The following is a 12425-nucleotide window of genomic DNA, read 5'->3' as shown; positions in this document are numbered from 1 at the left end:
TGGCGGTCGTTTGCAGAAGCCAAGCGGCGGCGCCGCTGTGCCGTATCGCAATGTATGACTTACGTGTCTGTGTCGTCGCAAAGGTCAGGGGCTCCTCTGCGCGTTCTTTCATATTGAAATTGGCGCGGCACACCTGAGGAGCCCAGCGCAGCGCAACGTGGCACGCCGCACAGTGCAGTGCGGTTTTACCCGTGCCTTCCTGCTGCTGCTCACCGTGGGCGTTGTGGTGAACAGTGCTCACTCGCGCCGCCTCGCACTCACACACACACACACACACACACACACACACACACACAACGCAGAAGCACACTCGCAGAGAGGCGAGACTTTGGCGAATGTGCGCATCCTCGTCGCCACTCCGTCCGCGTCCCAGTGTCGTGCAAAGCAAAACTAAAAAGGAAAAAAAAAATAACAAACGGGACAAATTTTTTTATGACTTGGGATTGCGCCACACATCGGCATGGGAACTCTTTGTGGCGCGTCGTCGTCGTAACGCCGCGTTTTGTTCGTGATAACTGTCCTTTTGGGCCTTTAGGGGGGGGACAACATGGCGGCGTGTTTTGTGTCGTTTGAGGTCGGACAAGAAGCGCCGCGCCACTGCGATAACCTTGTCCCAGTCGGGTGACACCCCGGCGATGCGGTCACTCTGAGTGTGTGTGTGTGTGTGTTTGTCGCTGCAGGGATTTACTGCCTCGCGGGATGCATGCATAGTCGTCGTTTGCAAGAGAGTCTCCGGAAATAGAAAGTGACTCACGCTTTTATTATCGAAAAGACTTGCGGCAGTCCCACTGCCGCTGCAGTTCGTCTCGCTGTTGACGGCTTGCCACTGTCTCTCTGTGTGTGTGTGTGTGTGTGTGTGTGTGTGTGTGTGTGTGTGCTATAACGATATTGGAATGGCGTTGATTGGCTTGCATGTTAATTTCGTTTCGGCCCTCGCCGCCGCCGCCCGCCGGCCGTCCCCGCTGGCCTGCCCCCATTTTGGATGCAGTTCCGTCGAGGACGCGAGCGAGTGAAAAAGGAGGCCAGGGAGACAGACAGACGGACAGAGGGGTCCTCACTAGAGCCATAGTTTGTGATGCAAGGGGACACCGCGGCACTGCGATCCACTGAGGCGGTAGAGGTTTTACAACTCCCGAAAAGCGAAATTCCTGCGATGCTTTCTGGCGATGGCGGTCCTGGACAGTATTGTTTCACTTCACCGCTGCAGCGGCGTGGCTCCGCTGTGAGTGCATTCCCGGCGGCGCGCCAAAGAGCCGCCCGCACTGTGGTCGGCCTGAAGTCGCTCTGTCTCTCTCGCACCTGTACGGGCCGCACCATGAGCGCGAGGGAGACAGAGCGATGAAAACGACTCTCGGAGTCGGTCTGCTGGGTTCGTGACCCACAGAGCGAAACGCCCTCCGCGCCGTGCCGCGCCGGGCCGTGGCGAGCCGCGCCCGAAAACGCGTCCTTCGCCGCGGTGGAGGCGCTGCGTGACGCGGTTTAGGCCCGTCCCCCCGTGCATCCGAGGCCTGCTCCGTCTGCTTCCTGGCCGTCTCCTCCTCCAGCAGGGAGTGGCGGCGCGCGGCGCGGCCGCCCCGCCCGACCTTGGCCCAGGACCGCGATGATGTCATGGCGCGCGGCGCGGCGCTGCGCGGGGCAGACCGGTTCGCCCGGAAAGTAAAAGTCCTACGTCAACGCGCCGCGCCTGAATGCTTCAATGCATCGTCCTCCGCGGGCCGCGGGGTGCGCGTCGGAGGACACGCCAGGTCGGACGCGTGTCCGCTGTCCCCGCAGTGGACCCGCCAGTTCCTCAGACTGACTCCCGGCGTTCACCTGCTGGCGGCCAGCCGGTGGCTGATCGGTGGAACATTTCTGAATTGGTAAAGGCTGCCAGAGACCCACTGTGCGGCGGCCGAACTGGCTCGCCTGGCTCCTTGTTTTCTCGGACTGTCACTTCCAATTGGCGACGAGAGTGTCCGCTGCTGGCAGCTGAGTCGCCGCGGTGGCCGCGGCCCGGCGGCATATCAAGCAGGCTCTCTGTCTCCCTCGCACCCCCGCGCCGAGCGGGACGCCCCGCGAGTGCGAGAGAGACGGGCGTTGCGGAATCGCCGCGGCCCCCGCCCTTCCTTCCAGCTTTATGGGAGTCATCTCGGCGTGGGCACCGCCAGCACCGCCAGTGTGCCGGCACCCCCATTGTACATCGGCGATGCTGCCTTGTCGCGCCGCTGTCATGAGGCGGCACTCGCATTGTTTACAGTAAACGGCCTAAAGTCCCGCGAGGCGCTGCGCCTTGTGTGCGCGTCTGCAGACTCATTCCGGGAGTCGTCGCTCTGTCTCTCTCGCACTCGCGGGGCGTCCGGCTAGGTGCGAGAGAGACAGAGCGACGACTCCCGGAATCAGTCCCCCTGTGAGTCTTTGAGTTTGGCGTGCGGTTTGTTTGGAATGCGCACCTCGGCGACGCACGGCGCGGCCGCCTTCCTCCATAGACCCCCTGGCGCGCTGCACGCGTGTCGCAACACTGGCTGGATAGTAAAAATTAACTGCTTTGCGTCATGCAGGACCTGACAGCGTTTCGATAGGACCGCCGCGCGGGCCGAGCACCCCGCCCTCCTAGACGGCGTCCACGGCGGCGGCCTGCATGGCCCGGTGTGCTCTAGGCGCATTTTGAGCTCCCGAGTCGCTAAACAGGACTCGAACCGAACGTGTGACCCCACCACTGGATTGCTCTCCGAACGAGGAATCCATTGGTGGGGTCACACGTTCGGTTCGAGTCCTATTTAGTGACTTTAGAGGTCGAAACGCGTCGAGAATTTTTGCCGCCTCTACCGGTCTTCTGGTCCACTGTGCAACGGGTGCGAGTGAGACGGAAGCTGGTCCGACCGCCCCGCGGGCCGAACAGCGAAACCCGGCACGATATCGCGTTATCGCGAAGCCGGCTTCGGCCCGCCGAGTCCGCGGCGCCCGCGTGAATATCTGAATGACGAGTGCCGGCCTTGTGCGCGGGTGTCTGTATATAGCGACCGTCTGACTCGCTCGCACTCGCGGCGCCCGTCTCGCTCGCACTGGCCATAAACGTGGCCACCATGGCGGCGGCGGCGCGGTCGCCGTGTGCGAGCAGCAGGCCTGCCTCGTCGGGACTATTTGGTAAACGGCGTGGCGCCGCCTGTCGCCGTGGTGGACGCTAATGAGCATCGTCGGCGTCCTCGAGGACGGCGTCGACGGCGTCCTGGAGGCGGAGGCGCGCGCCTCGTGTTCACACGGTTTATGGCGCGGAGGTGGCGCGCTGCCGTGAGCAGAGCAGGCCGTGCAGGACTCGCGGCGCCGCCGCACGGGGCCCCGTACGTGCCGCGCGAGCAGGCCCGGTACCGACGGCGCCGACGGCGTGGTGCACCGGAACTCTGCCGGCGTCGTGGCGGGGCGGGGCAGGGCGGGGCGTGCGTCGGGCGGCGCGGAGAGGTGCGCGAGAAGCGGGTCAAGGCCTCGCCAAGGACGGACCCACTCGGCGGTGCCCCTCCACTGCCGCACGCCCACCTCGCTGTGTGTGTGTGTGTGTGTGTGTGTAAACGACATGTATCGGCAAACTTGGGCCTCTGGCCTACTCCTTCCTTCCTTGGCGCGTTTACTGTCTGATGTGTGGGTTTGTGAGGTTCGGGACAAAGAGAGGACGTACAAAAAGAGAAAAATATCGCTTCGGAACAACATGATTCCCGAGTAATTAATTTTTTAAACTTATTGTTTCGGGGAGAGAGGGTGTGGTATCGGTACCGTCTGTGCGACAAGTCCCGGAGTCCGACGTGACCCACTGCGGCCCCACCCTGCTCTGGGCGCTCCGGGCGAGCAGAGGTTTAATAACAGCTTGACTGTCCGAAATACTCACGCACTCGGCGCCCGGGGAAGGCCATGAAGGCCGTGCGCGTCTTGATGCGTGACGGACTGGTCCTGGTGGCCGGGGACGCGCAGCGCCGCCCTGCCCTGGGCACGGCCCTGGGCCACCCAGATGGATGGGCGCCTCCTCCTCCTCCTCGTCGGCTTCCTTCGGACTGTTTCTTATTTTTCACACGCCGGGGCTTCCTCCCTCCACGCCCCAATCTTTTACGATTTAGAGCGGTGACGCGGCCCTATTTTTCTATTTTTCCGCGTTCCTCGGTCCCGGCCTGCGGCGTGGCGCAGTGGGCCAGAGGACCGGTGGAGGCGGCCAAAACTCTAGACGCGTTTTGAGCTCCCCTATACGTTCAGTACTCGAACCGAACGTGTGAACGCGGAGCTCTGAACGTGCTCGAAGCCCGAAGCGTGCGTCGCCACACTGTGAGGCCGCGCCGCCTCGCCACGCTGTTTGCAGTGGTGTACAGGTGCGCCGCCGCTGTTTTACGGGACACTTTTATTTGCCCGCGGGAGACTTCCTTCCGGCCGGTGAGCGCGTCGAGGCCGCCGGCCATCCGCATACTAGCGGCCTGGTGGCGGACGAGTAGTAAATTTCGCATTTAAATCGGTCAGCTAGGCTCGGCTGACCGCCAAGCAGGGGATGACGAAGACGTCGTCGCCACCGCCGCCACTGTTCGGCGGGCGGATCGTGGCTGCTGCGCCGCGGGCTGGGCCGCGGGCTGGGCCGAGACGCCGAGACGGCGCCGTAGACACTCCCCGCGCAGGAGACTCTAGGGGGGAGTGACCTGCGCACGCTGTGCACCTAGAGCAGCGCCACCGCCGCACGCGCGGCCGCCGCGGCGCAGTGCGGTTACGTGGCGGCCGGGGCACGACCTTTAGGCAGGTGCATTGGAAAAGAGTGTTCGCTCCAGAAATCAAACGACCGTCCCTCTTTTTCTGGCGTGTTGGACACTTTGATTCGGCCGCACGGCCCTGGCCCGATTTACCGACGCGCCCCCGTGATGTCATGCATGATGTCAGCGCCGCGATGGTGGAGGGCCACCGCGGCCGGCCAGCTGCCCGGCAGTGTGTCACTGTTTCTGGATCCCTTCGGCCTCCCCGCCTTCCTCGCGGGGAGCGTCTCTCGGTGGGCCAGAAGGCCGGTGGGGGCAACCGAAATTCTAGACGCGTTTTGAGCTCCGGAGTCGCTAAATGAGACTCGAACCAAGCGTGCGACCCCACCAATGGATTGCTCTCCGAACGAGGAATCCATTGGTGGGGTCACACGTTCGGTTTGAGTCCTATTTAGCGACCCTGGAGCTTAACACGTGTCTGGAATGTTGCCCGCCTCCACCGGTCTTCTGGCCCACTGTTCGTCGCCGCGAGGTGGCCGTCACTGTCTGGCGCGGCCGGAATGCTCTGGACGGCATCATGCACCGCGGCGCTCAATTGGCCGAGACGTCTGGTGGACCACTGGTGGCCCACTGGTGGCCCACTGGTGGCCCACTGGTGGACCACTGGTGGTGTCAGTGGACTCGGGTTCGGCTGCACCCAAGCGCTGGCCTTGTGGGCACTCCGCCTTTGGGTCGAGCATGGTGGGCAGCCTTTCACAACTTTTCTGGCCTCTCTTTGAGCTCTGAACTGTCCCCGCAGGGCGCACAACGAAACCATGATGATGCCGAACGATCTTCCCCGGGGAATCACTCGGCGGGTCCGCGCCCAAACCGGTCCTTCTAATCCACTCGCGGAACCAGGAGAGGGGCGAGGATTTCCCGGGCTCTAATCGCCCTTTTAATGGCGTTGATTTGCTGCAATGAGGTGCGAACGGCGTGAAGGGGCAGTGTAGGCGCGGGCCGGGGGTGGGGGCTGTCGTACCGTCCATCACGGACTGTTTGCGACGCGCCGCTGCTGCTGTGGGCGAGTCCACTCGCGGTGTCTCTCTCTCTCTCTCTCTCTCTCTGACTGCTGCGCTTCGCTAGACGGAGACAACGACGTTCTAGGCGCCGAGGGCTGGGGCCGGGCCCAGCACGACGCGAGGCGAGACCTCCTCACCCGGCGACCGAGTTTCCTCCCAGTTTCCGACGAGCGGCCGAATACGCGTGACTCGCCGTGCCGCGACGCGCACTACTTCTAGTTGGGCTGGCTTCCGTGGAGGTGACCGGGCCGTCGTCGTCGTCGTTCTGGGGCCGTTTTGCCGAACCGACCGCTGAGCTGCAGCGCTCCGCTGGGATTGGTTGATTGGTGTGATTGCGCGTGAGACGCCGCGGCAGCCGCCGAGCATCCATAGTGAGCCGCGCACTGAAGGTGAACCCCGGAAGCTTAGAGTCGCTAAATGGGACTCGAACCGAACGTGTGACCCCACCAATGGATTGCTCTCCGAACGAGGAACCCATTGGTCGGGTGACACTTTCGGTTTGAGGCCTGTTTAGCGACTCTGGAGCTCAAAACGCGTCCGGAGATTTGGCCGCCTCCGCTGGTCTTCTGGCCCACTGTGCGTGCCCGCCCAGCCTGGCGACGACAAAGTCATCTCGGAAGGCGGTCGTCGCTTTGTAAGCCGCCGTGTCTTTTCAACCGGGCCGCGTCCCGTCCGCGTGGTCGGGGCGGCGCGGCGCGTCCTCTTGGCACCGCGCCCCGGACCGCCTGACGCCCGAACGCCCGAACGGCCCAGCGTCTCGAACGGCCGGCACCGTTTCCGCCCAGCTCTAAACGCCGCCGCCTCGCGCGAAATGTTTATTTCTGAACCGTGTCATGCGAGGGCCGGATTCGTTTTTGACAGTGCCGTATTCGATATTTGTTTCCCATTTTGAAATTTTTGGAAGGGTTGGGTGCCTATGCTTTAGTGTGTCGTAAACCTGCCCCGCGAAATTTGGCGGCGCTGTCCAGTGCCAAGGCCAGCCAAGGCCGCGAGGGGCCCCGCGGGGGGACCTCCACTGGGGCTCGGAGGGGGCCTCCACTGGGGCTCGGAGGGGGCACCGGGGCGCGCAGGGACAAACATCGCGGATGAGGAGCCGGGCCCAAAGAAGGGGGCGACGCACAGTGGCCCAGAAGACCGGCACGGGCGGACCAAATTCTTTACGCGTTTAGGGCACTCGAGTCGCTAAATGGTACTTGAACCGAACGCGTGGCGACGGTGGCACGCTTGGCACTGAGTGACGGTTATTTTGTGCTTCAGGGCAACATGGAAGGACTTGTCTCTTTGACCATTTCCCCCAGGTTTCTTCCCTACCCGTTTTCACGATGCCATTTGGTAAACGACGGGTTCAGTCTGAAAGCTCCACATGCCGGTGTCACGTTTTAGCAGAATGTAGTATTGTTATGGCCAAAAATAGCGACCTTGGCCTTGGGCAGCCAGTAACACTGTAACAGTGGCGGCCGGCTTTGCTCGCGGACAAAAACGACGGCGTCTCTTTTTTTTGCTTGCTCTGATTCGCTGAGGCGTGTAGGACTGGCCCGGCGTTGATCGCCACGCGGTCCAGGTCGCTGATTCCGAAAGCGCTCCGTCCCTCTCGCACTCGGGGCGTCTCTGCGGGGTGCGAGAGAGACGATGGCACCCCTCGACCGGCACTATTCATCATCCGACCGAACGCGTTTATGCTTTCCGCGGTCCACCGCGGGCCGGATCGCCAATTTGCATTAAATGGTCTAGGCCGCTCGCTCCAGCCCAGCAGCGTCCTTTGGCGGCTCGTCTTTTTTACGATCCCGCGCCAGTTTGTGGCCGCCTGGGTGGCTGGGCCCGATCGGAATCGCGACCCTCTCACAATCTTAATGAAGCATCTTTGCTACGGGATGTGTACATGATTTTCTCGTACTGGCGTCCGCGTGCACCTCACCAGGCAGCACCGCTTTGCGCCGTTAGGCTTGGTTCAATCTGAGTCACGCCACGGCGAACCTCGTCGCCAGCTGCACGTCGTGTGGCATGCGGGCAGGGGCTTTTCCAGTGTGACTGCAGCAGGCAGTCACCCCCCTCGCAAATTGACGAATTTGCAACAGTGATTTCCTCGGTGTCTCTCTCGTACTCAACTCACGGGGCAAAGGGGTGTGTGTGTGTGTGTGTGAGAGAGAGAGAGAGAGAGAGAGAGAGAGAGAGAGAGAGAAGGGAGGGGCCACTGTTTGGTATCAGTCCACTGCCTGTGGGAGGGCTCACCTGATTGAAACCGCCGGTCCAATCCAACCGCCGCCATTGAGGTGCAGTGTGACACACACACACACACGGTGTTCGCGCGGTGGACAGCCTGTCCGTCAGCTGTCCGGTTCGGCCGCCCCACGCCCGCCGCCACGCCCGCCGCCCAGCGCCTCGGACGCCCAGCGCCACAACCTTTACTGTTTAAAATTAGCCCGGTGTGTCGGGCCGCGGTCCGCGCGCCGCAACGCCGCCGCCTCAGTTGAGCCACGCCAAGCTCACAGCTCTGCCGCTGCGCCGCGCGTGTCTGTGTGCGTGAGAGGAGTGCGACTGCGAGCCCTTGGCTGTGCCCTTGAAGCTCCCTACGGTAATGCGGGAAGTGCTGCAGGTGTGCCGGGGTGGGCGTGGCGTGGCGTGGCGTGCGTCTTGCTGTGCGTCGTCGGCGTGCTGGCGCATCGCTCTGCAGCATCGGGGCCGTGTGCCGCCCGGGTGCCTCTTTGGATTCGCATCCCCGTGCGTCTTGTCTGCTTCCCCGCGCGGCGCCAGCTTGTCTGTACAGCTTGTCTGCGTCGGGCCGTACTGGTCCATTTGGAACGTCGCCGTTAAATTTAGTGGAGAACTCGACGAGCGGACCCGTAGTTTTCGCACTAAAATGCGAGGAGTGACTTTAACGCCGGAACGCTGTAAAATTTTTATTTTATAGTTATCTGACTGTTTTTTGTAGATTAGAAAGATGATGGCCTCACCATACTGAATTGGCGTGCAGCCCCGCCTCTCGGCTCTGGGCTACCGCTGTTTCTTGACGAACTGCCAAGAGCAAACTTTGTCGAATCCTGCGTGCAGGATCGCGTTATTTTTTCCGCTCACAATGTTAAACATCCGTCCGAAACGCGTGTGCCATGTTTTGGACCGGCGCAGCGGTATTCTGACCATGACCGTGACTCTGTTGCAGGCTCATCTCTGCACTCAAGCTCAAGCTAGCGCAGGCGAACGCTGACCTCGAGAGTCTAGAGGCTGTAGCAGCAGAGATCCAGTCTCTGCGTTCCACTCTACAGTCGCTGGACGGCGAGGTCCGTGGAGCGTACGTGTTCGGCGAGGACGCCGCGGAGCAGACTTTGCAAGAACTCGGCGCCCGAGTGGACGCCAGCGTCTGTCGCGTCAAGAAGCTCGGCGTCGACACCAAGCAGCGCTACACCGCCGCACAGCAGCTTGTGCCCACCGAGCTCGCTCAAGAGGTGAGGCACTTGTGGTGGGCAGGGCCCGGGGCACGCGACACCCGACGCGCCCGACGCCGTTGGCCAGTGTCCAATCGGCCCAGCCCGAATCAATGCCAATTATTTTTGGCTGTCTATCGGACCGCGGTCCATGCTCACGGGTTATCTTCCCTCGGACGAAAATCAATCTGCGTGCCTCTGTTCCGCAGCTCACTTCCTTGGAACTGCTGTCGGAGGCCGTGAACGCCGCCATGGAGGAAAAGGACCGCGATCTGAAGCGGGCGCGCACCGTGCGCTCGGACTACGTCCGCGACGTGGACGCGGTGACGGCCTGGATCCAGCGCGCTGAGCTGCGCGTCCAGGACCGCTCCGCCGAGCCTCAGGTGCTGCGTGACCACCTGCAGCAGGTACAGGCGGAGATCGGCGCCACGGAGGACCGCCTGGAGCGGCTCAGCCGCAACGCGCGCACCATCGCGGAGAACACGCAGGACGAGGCGGAGAAGGCGCGCGTGCAGGCCACGGTGCGCACGCTCACGGAGCAGCTGCAGCAGGTGCGAACCTGGCTGCACGACAAGAAGCAGCAGGTCGGGGACTCCCTGGACGCGTGGGCGAGGTTCATGTCGCTGCACCAGGCAGTGCTCGCCTGGGTGGAGGAGCACACCAAGTTCCTGGCGACCCCACTGCAGCTCAGTTCGTTGACGCAAGCTCGCCAACGGCTGCACGACTACTCAGTGAGTCGCTCTTCCTGCTTTCCATCATTTGCTCTGTCTCTTGCCTTTTTACGGTCAATGCTTGCCTCTTTTTCAGACTGCCCTACGTAGCAGCAAGCAAGCCGGCAAGAACTTGAGCGACATGTCTCGCGAACTGGAACAGATTGGACAGGTTACGGCGGTCGGAGATTTGCCGGAAAAGCTGCAGGCTGCCGAAGAAGCCAAAATGAAAGTGGAGGCATTGCTTTTGGAAAGGGTAAGTTTCTGCTCCTAATGTCATTTTTTTCTAAATGCATTTTATTTTCATTTAAAAAACACTTTTCTTTTCTGATCCATTTAGAATGCCCTCTTACAAGAAACTAGTGAAGAATGGGAAAGGTGTGAAAGGAAAATGAAGGACGTGCGATCGTGGATGGAGAAAACTCAACAGTCCCTAGATTCTCCTCAGAATAGAAAACGGCCCCTGCGTGACCAGCACGCAAATAGAGAAAAAATGTTAGCCGACGCCTCAACTCAGAAAACTAAAATAGCCCTATCTGTTGAGAAACTGCAGGTGACTAGACGCATACATTTCTTGTGTTCAACCATTTATCACACAGGTTGTGACACCCCAAATTCTTTGTCAGATTCACTTTAGGTCTGGAGTTGGTGGAAACGGAAAGGTGACGGAGGAAGCCAGCCAATTAATTAACGAACTCGACCGACTGATGAATGACATTAAGGAGCAAACCACCACACTTGAAGCATGCTTGTCGCAAATCGACCAGTACCAACACGTAAGTCTTTGGATCAGCTCAATACCCCATCCTTTTAAAAGTTATGGTATTTAGAAAGTAAAAATTATATTTTTTGTTCTTTGATAATCGCGGCTCTAAAATTTGTGTGCCGCATGAAAGGCCGTCATCCAAATGTTTTTATGTTCAGGAGATTCAGCAGCTCAGAACACAAATTGTGTCTGTTGAGGCGCAACTGCGGTCAGCCCTCAGCCCCAACTACTCACCACATGACAGAGATCGAGCTCTACACGATCAAAACGTAAGCATTAAAAACACGTTGCATTTAATTCACATCAACTTTGGCACCTACGCGTGTTTGAAAATAAGTTAATTATCCTCCCAACTTTACCTGCCAGCTATTTTTCCTTAAATTGTCTCAGCCCCAGAACTATTAGTATCTTCATAGTATCGTCTTGGTTCTTATTTACGAACTCTCCATATCATTTTCAAAAATGTATATATTTCCACTGTCTCTGTAATCACCAGTCATGCTTTTTGTCTCATGAAAACCATAAATGGTTGACGGAAATCCAAACGACAATTGCATCGTCTACTCTTAGTTCCAATCTAGTTCTATTTTTTTCTCTGTGTATGGTTTTGTGGGTTTAAAAGTGTCACGTGCCGCTGGGAATATTTCTCTAGATCTTGCAAGGCAGTGGGTTAAAAACACATTTCTTGTGCACATTATTTTTAATTTTATGCATGTGTGTTGATGGTTTTATCCATAGTGGCATACTGGCTAGCTTTAAGATTCAGATGTTAAACTACTGTTGACCATCTGAATATCGCCGGGGTCTCCTGAAACAGATTATAAGCACGATGATAAGCATGCTAGCAAAGGGGTCGCTTGTATTTGTAAAAATGTTATTCTTTTTATTGTTTGGACACAGTTAAAATAGTTGTTCCTTGTTTTTTCTGTTCTGTTATAAGTGAATGAAAGCACACGTGAAACACAAAGGGCATATCAGTGTGCTAAGACTCTGATACAAAGCGTCTTAAAAATTCAAAATTATGTCAAATGGAAACCTAACTTTATTTTATTATTTTTGTTTTCATGAATGCCTGGTGGGTCGTAGGTGTCTAGTTTGATATTACATTTACATAATGCCGATGCGTGCCACTTGTGATTATCTTGGCACAACATTCAAAATTTCTCTATCTTCATTGTAACGACTAAAACGCACTTGTCTTGGATTTCCTCAACATTTCATTCTCTTTAGGAATTACACCTTTTTAAGTAGTTTGTTACTGACATCAGCTTGAATAGTATGTTTTCGTATCATGCTATACAAGCCAAAGTGCAGTGTTTGATATTTTCCTTTGGGAACTTGGGCTGGTTTGTTGGTGGCATCTGTCTCTGTCTTACGCAGTGTGTTTGATGTCTCTCCTTACCTCCTTTCCCATCCCTGCAGGCTTGTCGTGAACGAATAAACGCCCTTCAGAACAAGATTACAGCTCGCAATGAGCGAGTTAAACTTCTTGCTCAGCGGGGAACTCCAGATACAGATCCTTTAGACTAGTAAGAAGCCCCTCAGCAGCCCAATAATGACGTGACATTAACTTTACTTACTCTTAAGACAAATTGAAAGCTTTTCTGGTGCCATTGGCTTCGAATGGGTCAGTCAGTTACAAAATGCCATCGAGCCACCAGGCATTTAAGAAAATAGTTGCCACTTCAGAGGTCTTAGTGCCTGGTGCACCAATTCTGATTTAAATGTGCTTATGACATTGTGACACTTACGTTGGTTCTGGTGACCGCACACAG

The 12425-nt window shown here is 58.1% G+C and overlaps 2 protein-coding genes across 5 annotated transcripts in view; both read left to right on the top strand.

Moving 5' to 3' along the window:
* Window positions 1-9417, top strand: part of LOC117646274 (nesprin-1-like) — a 41526-nt gene extending 32109 nt beyond the window's left edge. The window contains exons 23-24 of the mRNA XM_034387114.1: window positions 8913-9209; window positions 9384-9417. Of these exons, the coding sequence (XP_034243005.1) occupies window positions 8913-9209; window positions 9384-9417 (331 nt within the window). The remainder of the gene's footprint in view (window positions 1-8912; window positions 9210-9383) is intronic.
* The window catches only part of LOC117645652 (ERC protein 2-like), a 51600-nt gene that overhangs the window by 17956 nt on the left and 21219 nt on the right, over window positions 1-12425 (top strand). For 3 of the 4 annotated variants that reach the window (XM_034385934.1, XM_034385933.1, XM_034385932.1), the window contains 6 exons: window positions 8913-9195; window positions 9384-9905; window positions 9982-10140; window positions 10225-10437; window positions 10511-10660; window positions 10809-10919. In XM_034385934.1, the coding sequence (XP_034241825.1) occupies window positions 9426-9905; window positions 9982-10140; window positions 10225-10437; window positions 10511-10660; window positions 10809-10919 (1113 nt within the window). In that variant the 5' untranslated portion in view covers window positions 8913-9195; window positions 9384-9425. Of the gene's footprint in view, window positions 1-8912; window positions 9196-9383; window positions 9906-9981; window positions 10141-10224; window positions 10438-10510; window positions 10661-10808; window positions 10920-12072; window positions 12420-12425 lie in introns of those variants that run through there. The other variant, XM_034385935.1, reaches the window with a different exon arrangement.

The sequence above is a fragment of the Thrips palmi genome, unplaced genomic scaffold, assembly GCF_012932325.1.
Source record: "Thrips palmi isolate BJ-2018 unplaced genomic scaffold, TpBJ-2018v1 HiC_scaffold_19, whole genome shotgun sequence".
Lineage (NCBI taxonomy): Eukaryota > Metazoa > Arthropoda > Insecta > Thysanoptera > Thripidae > Thrips > Thrips palmi.
The sequence above is the reverse complement of the archived record's forward strand: the minus strand, read 5'-3'. Positions and strand labels throughout refer to the sequence as shown.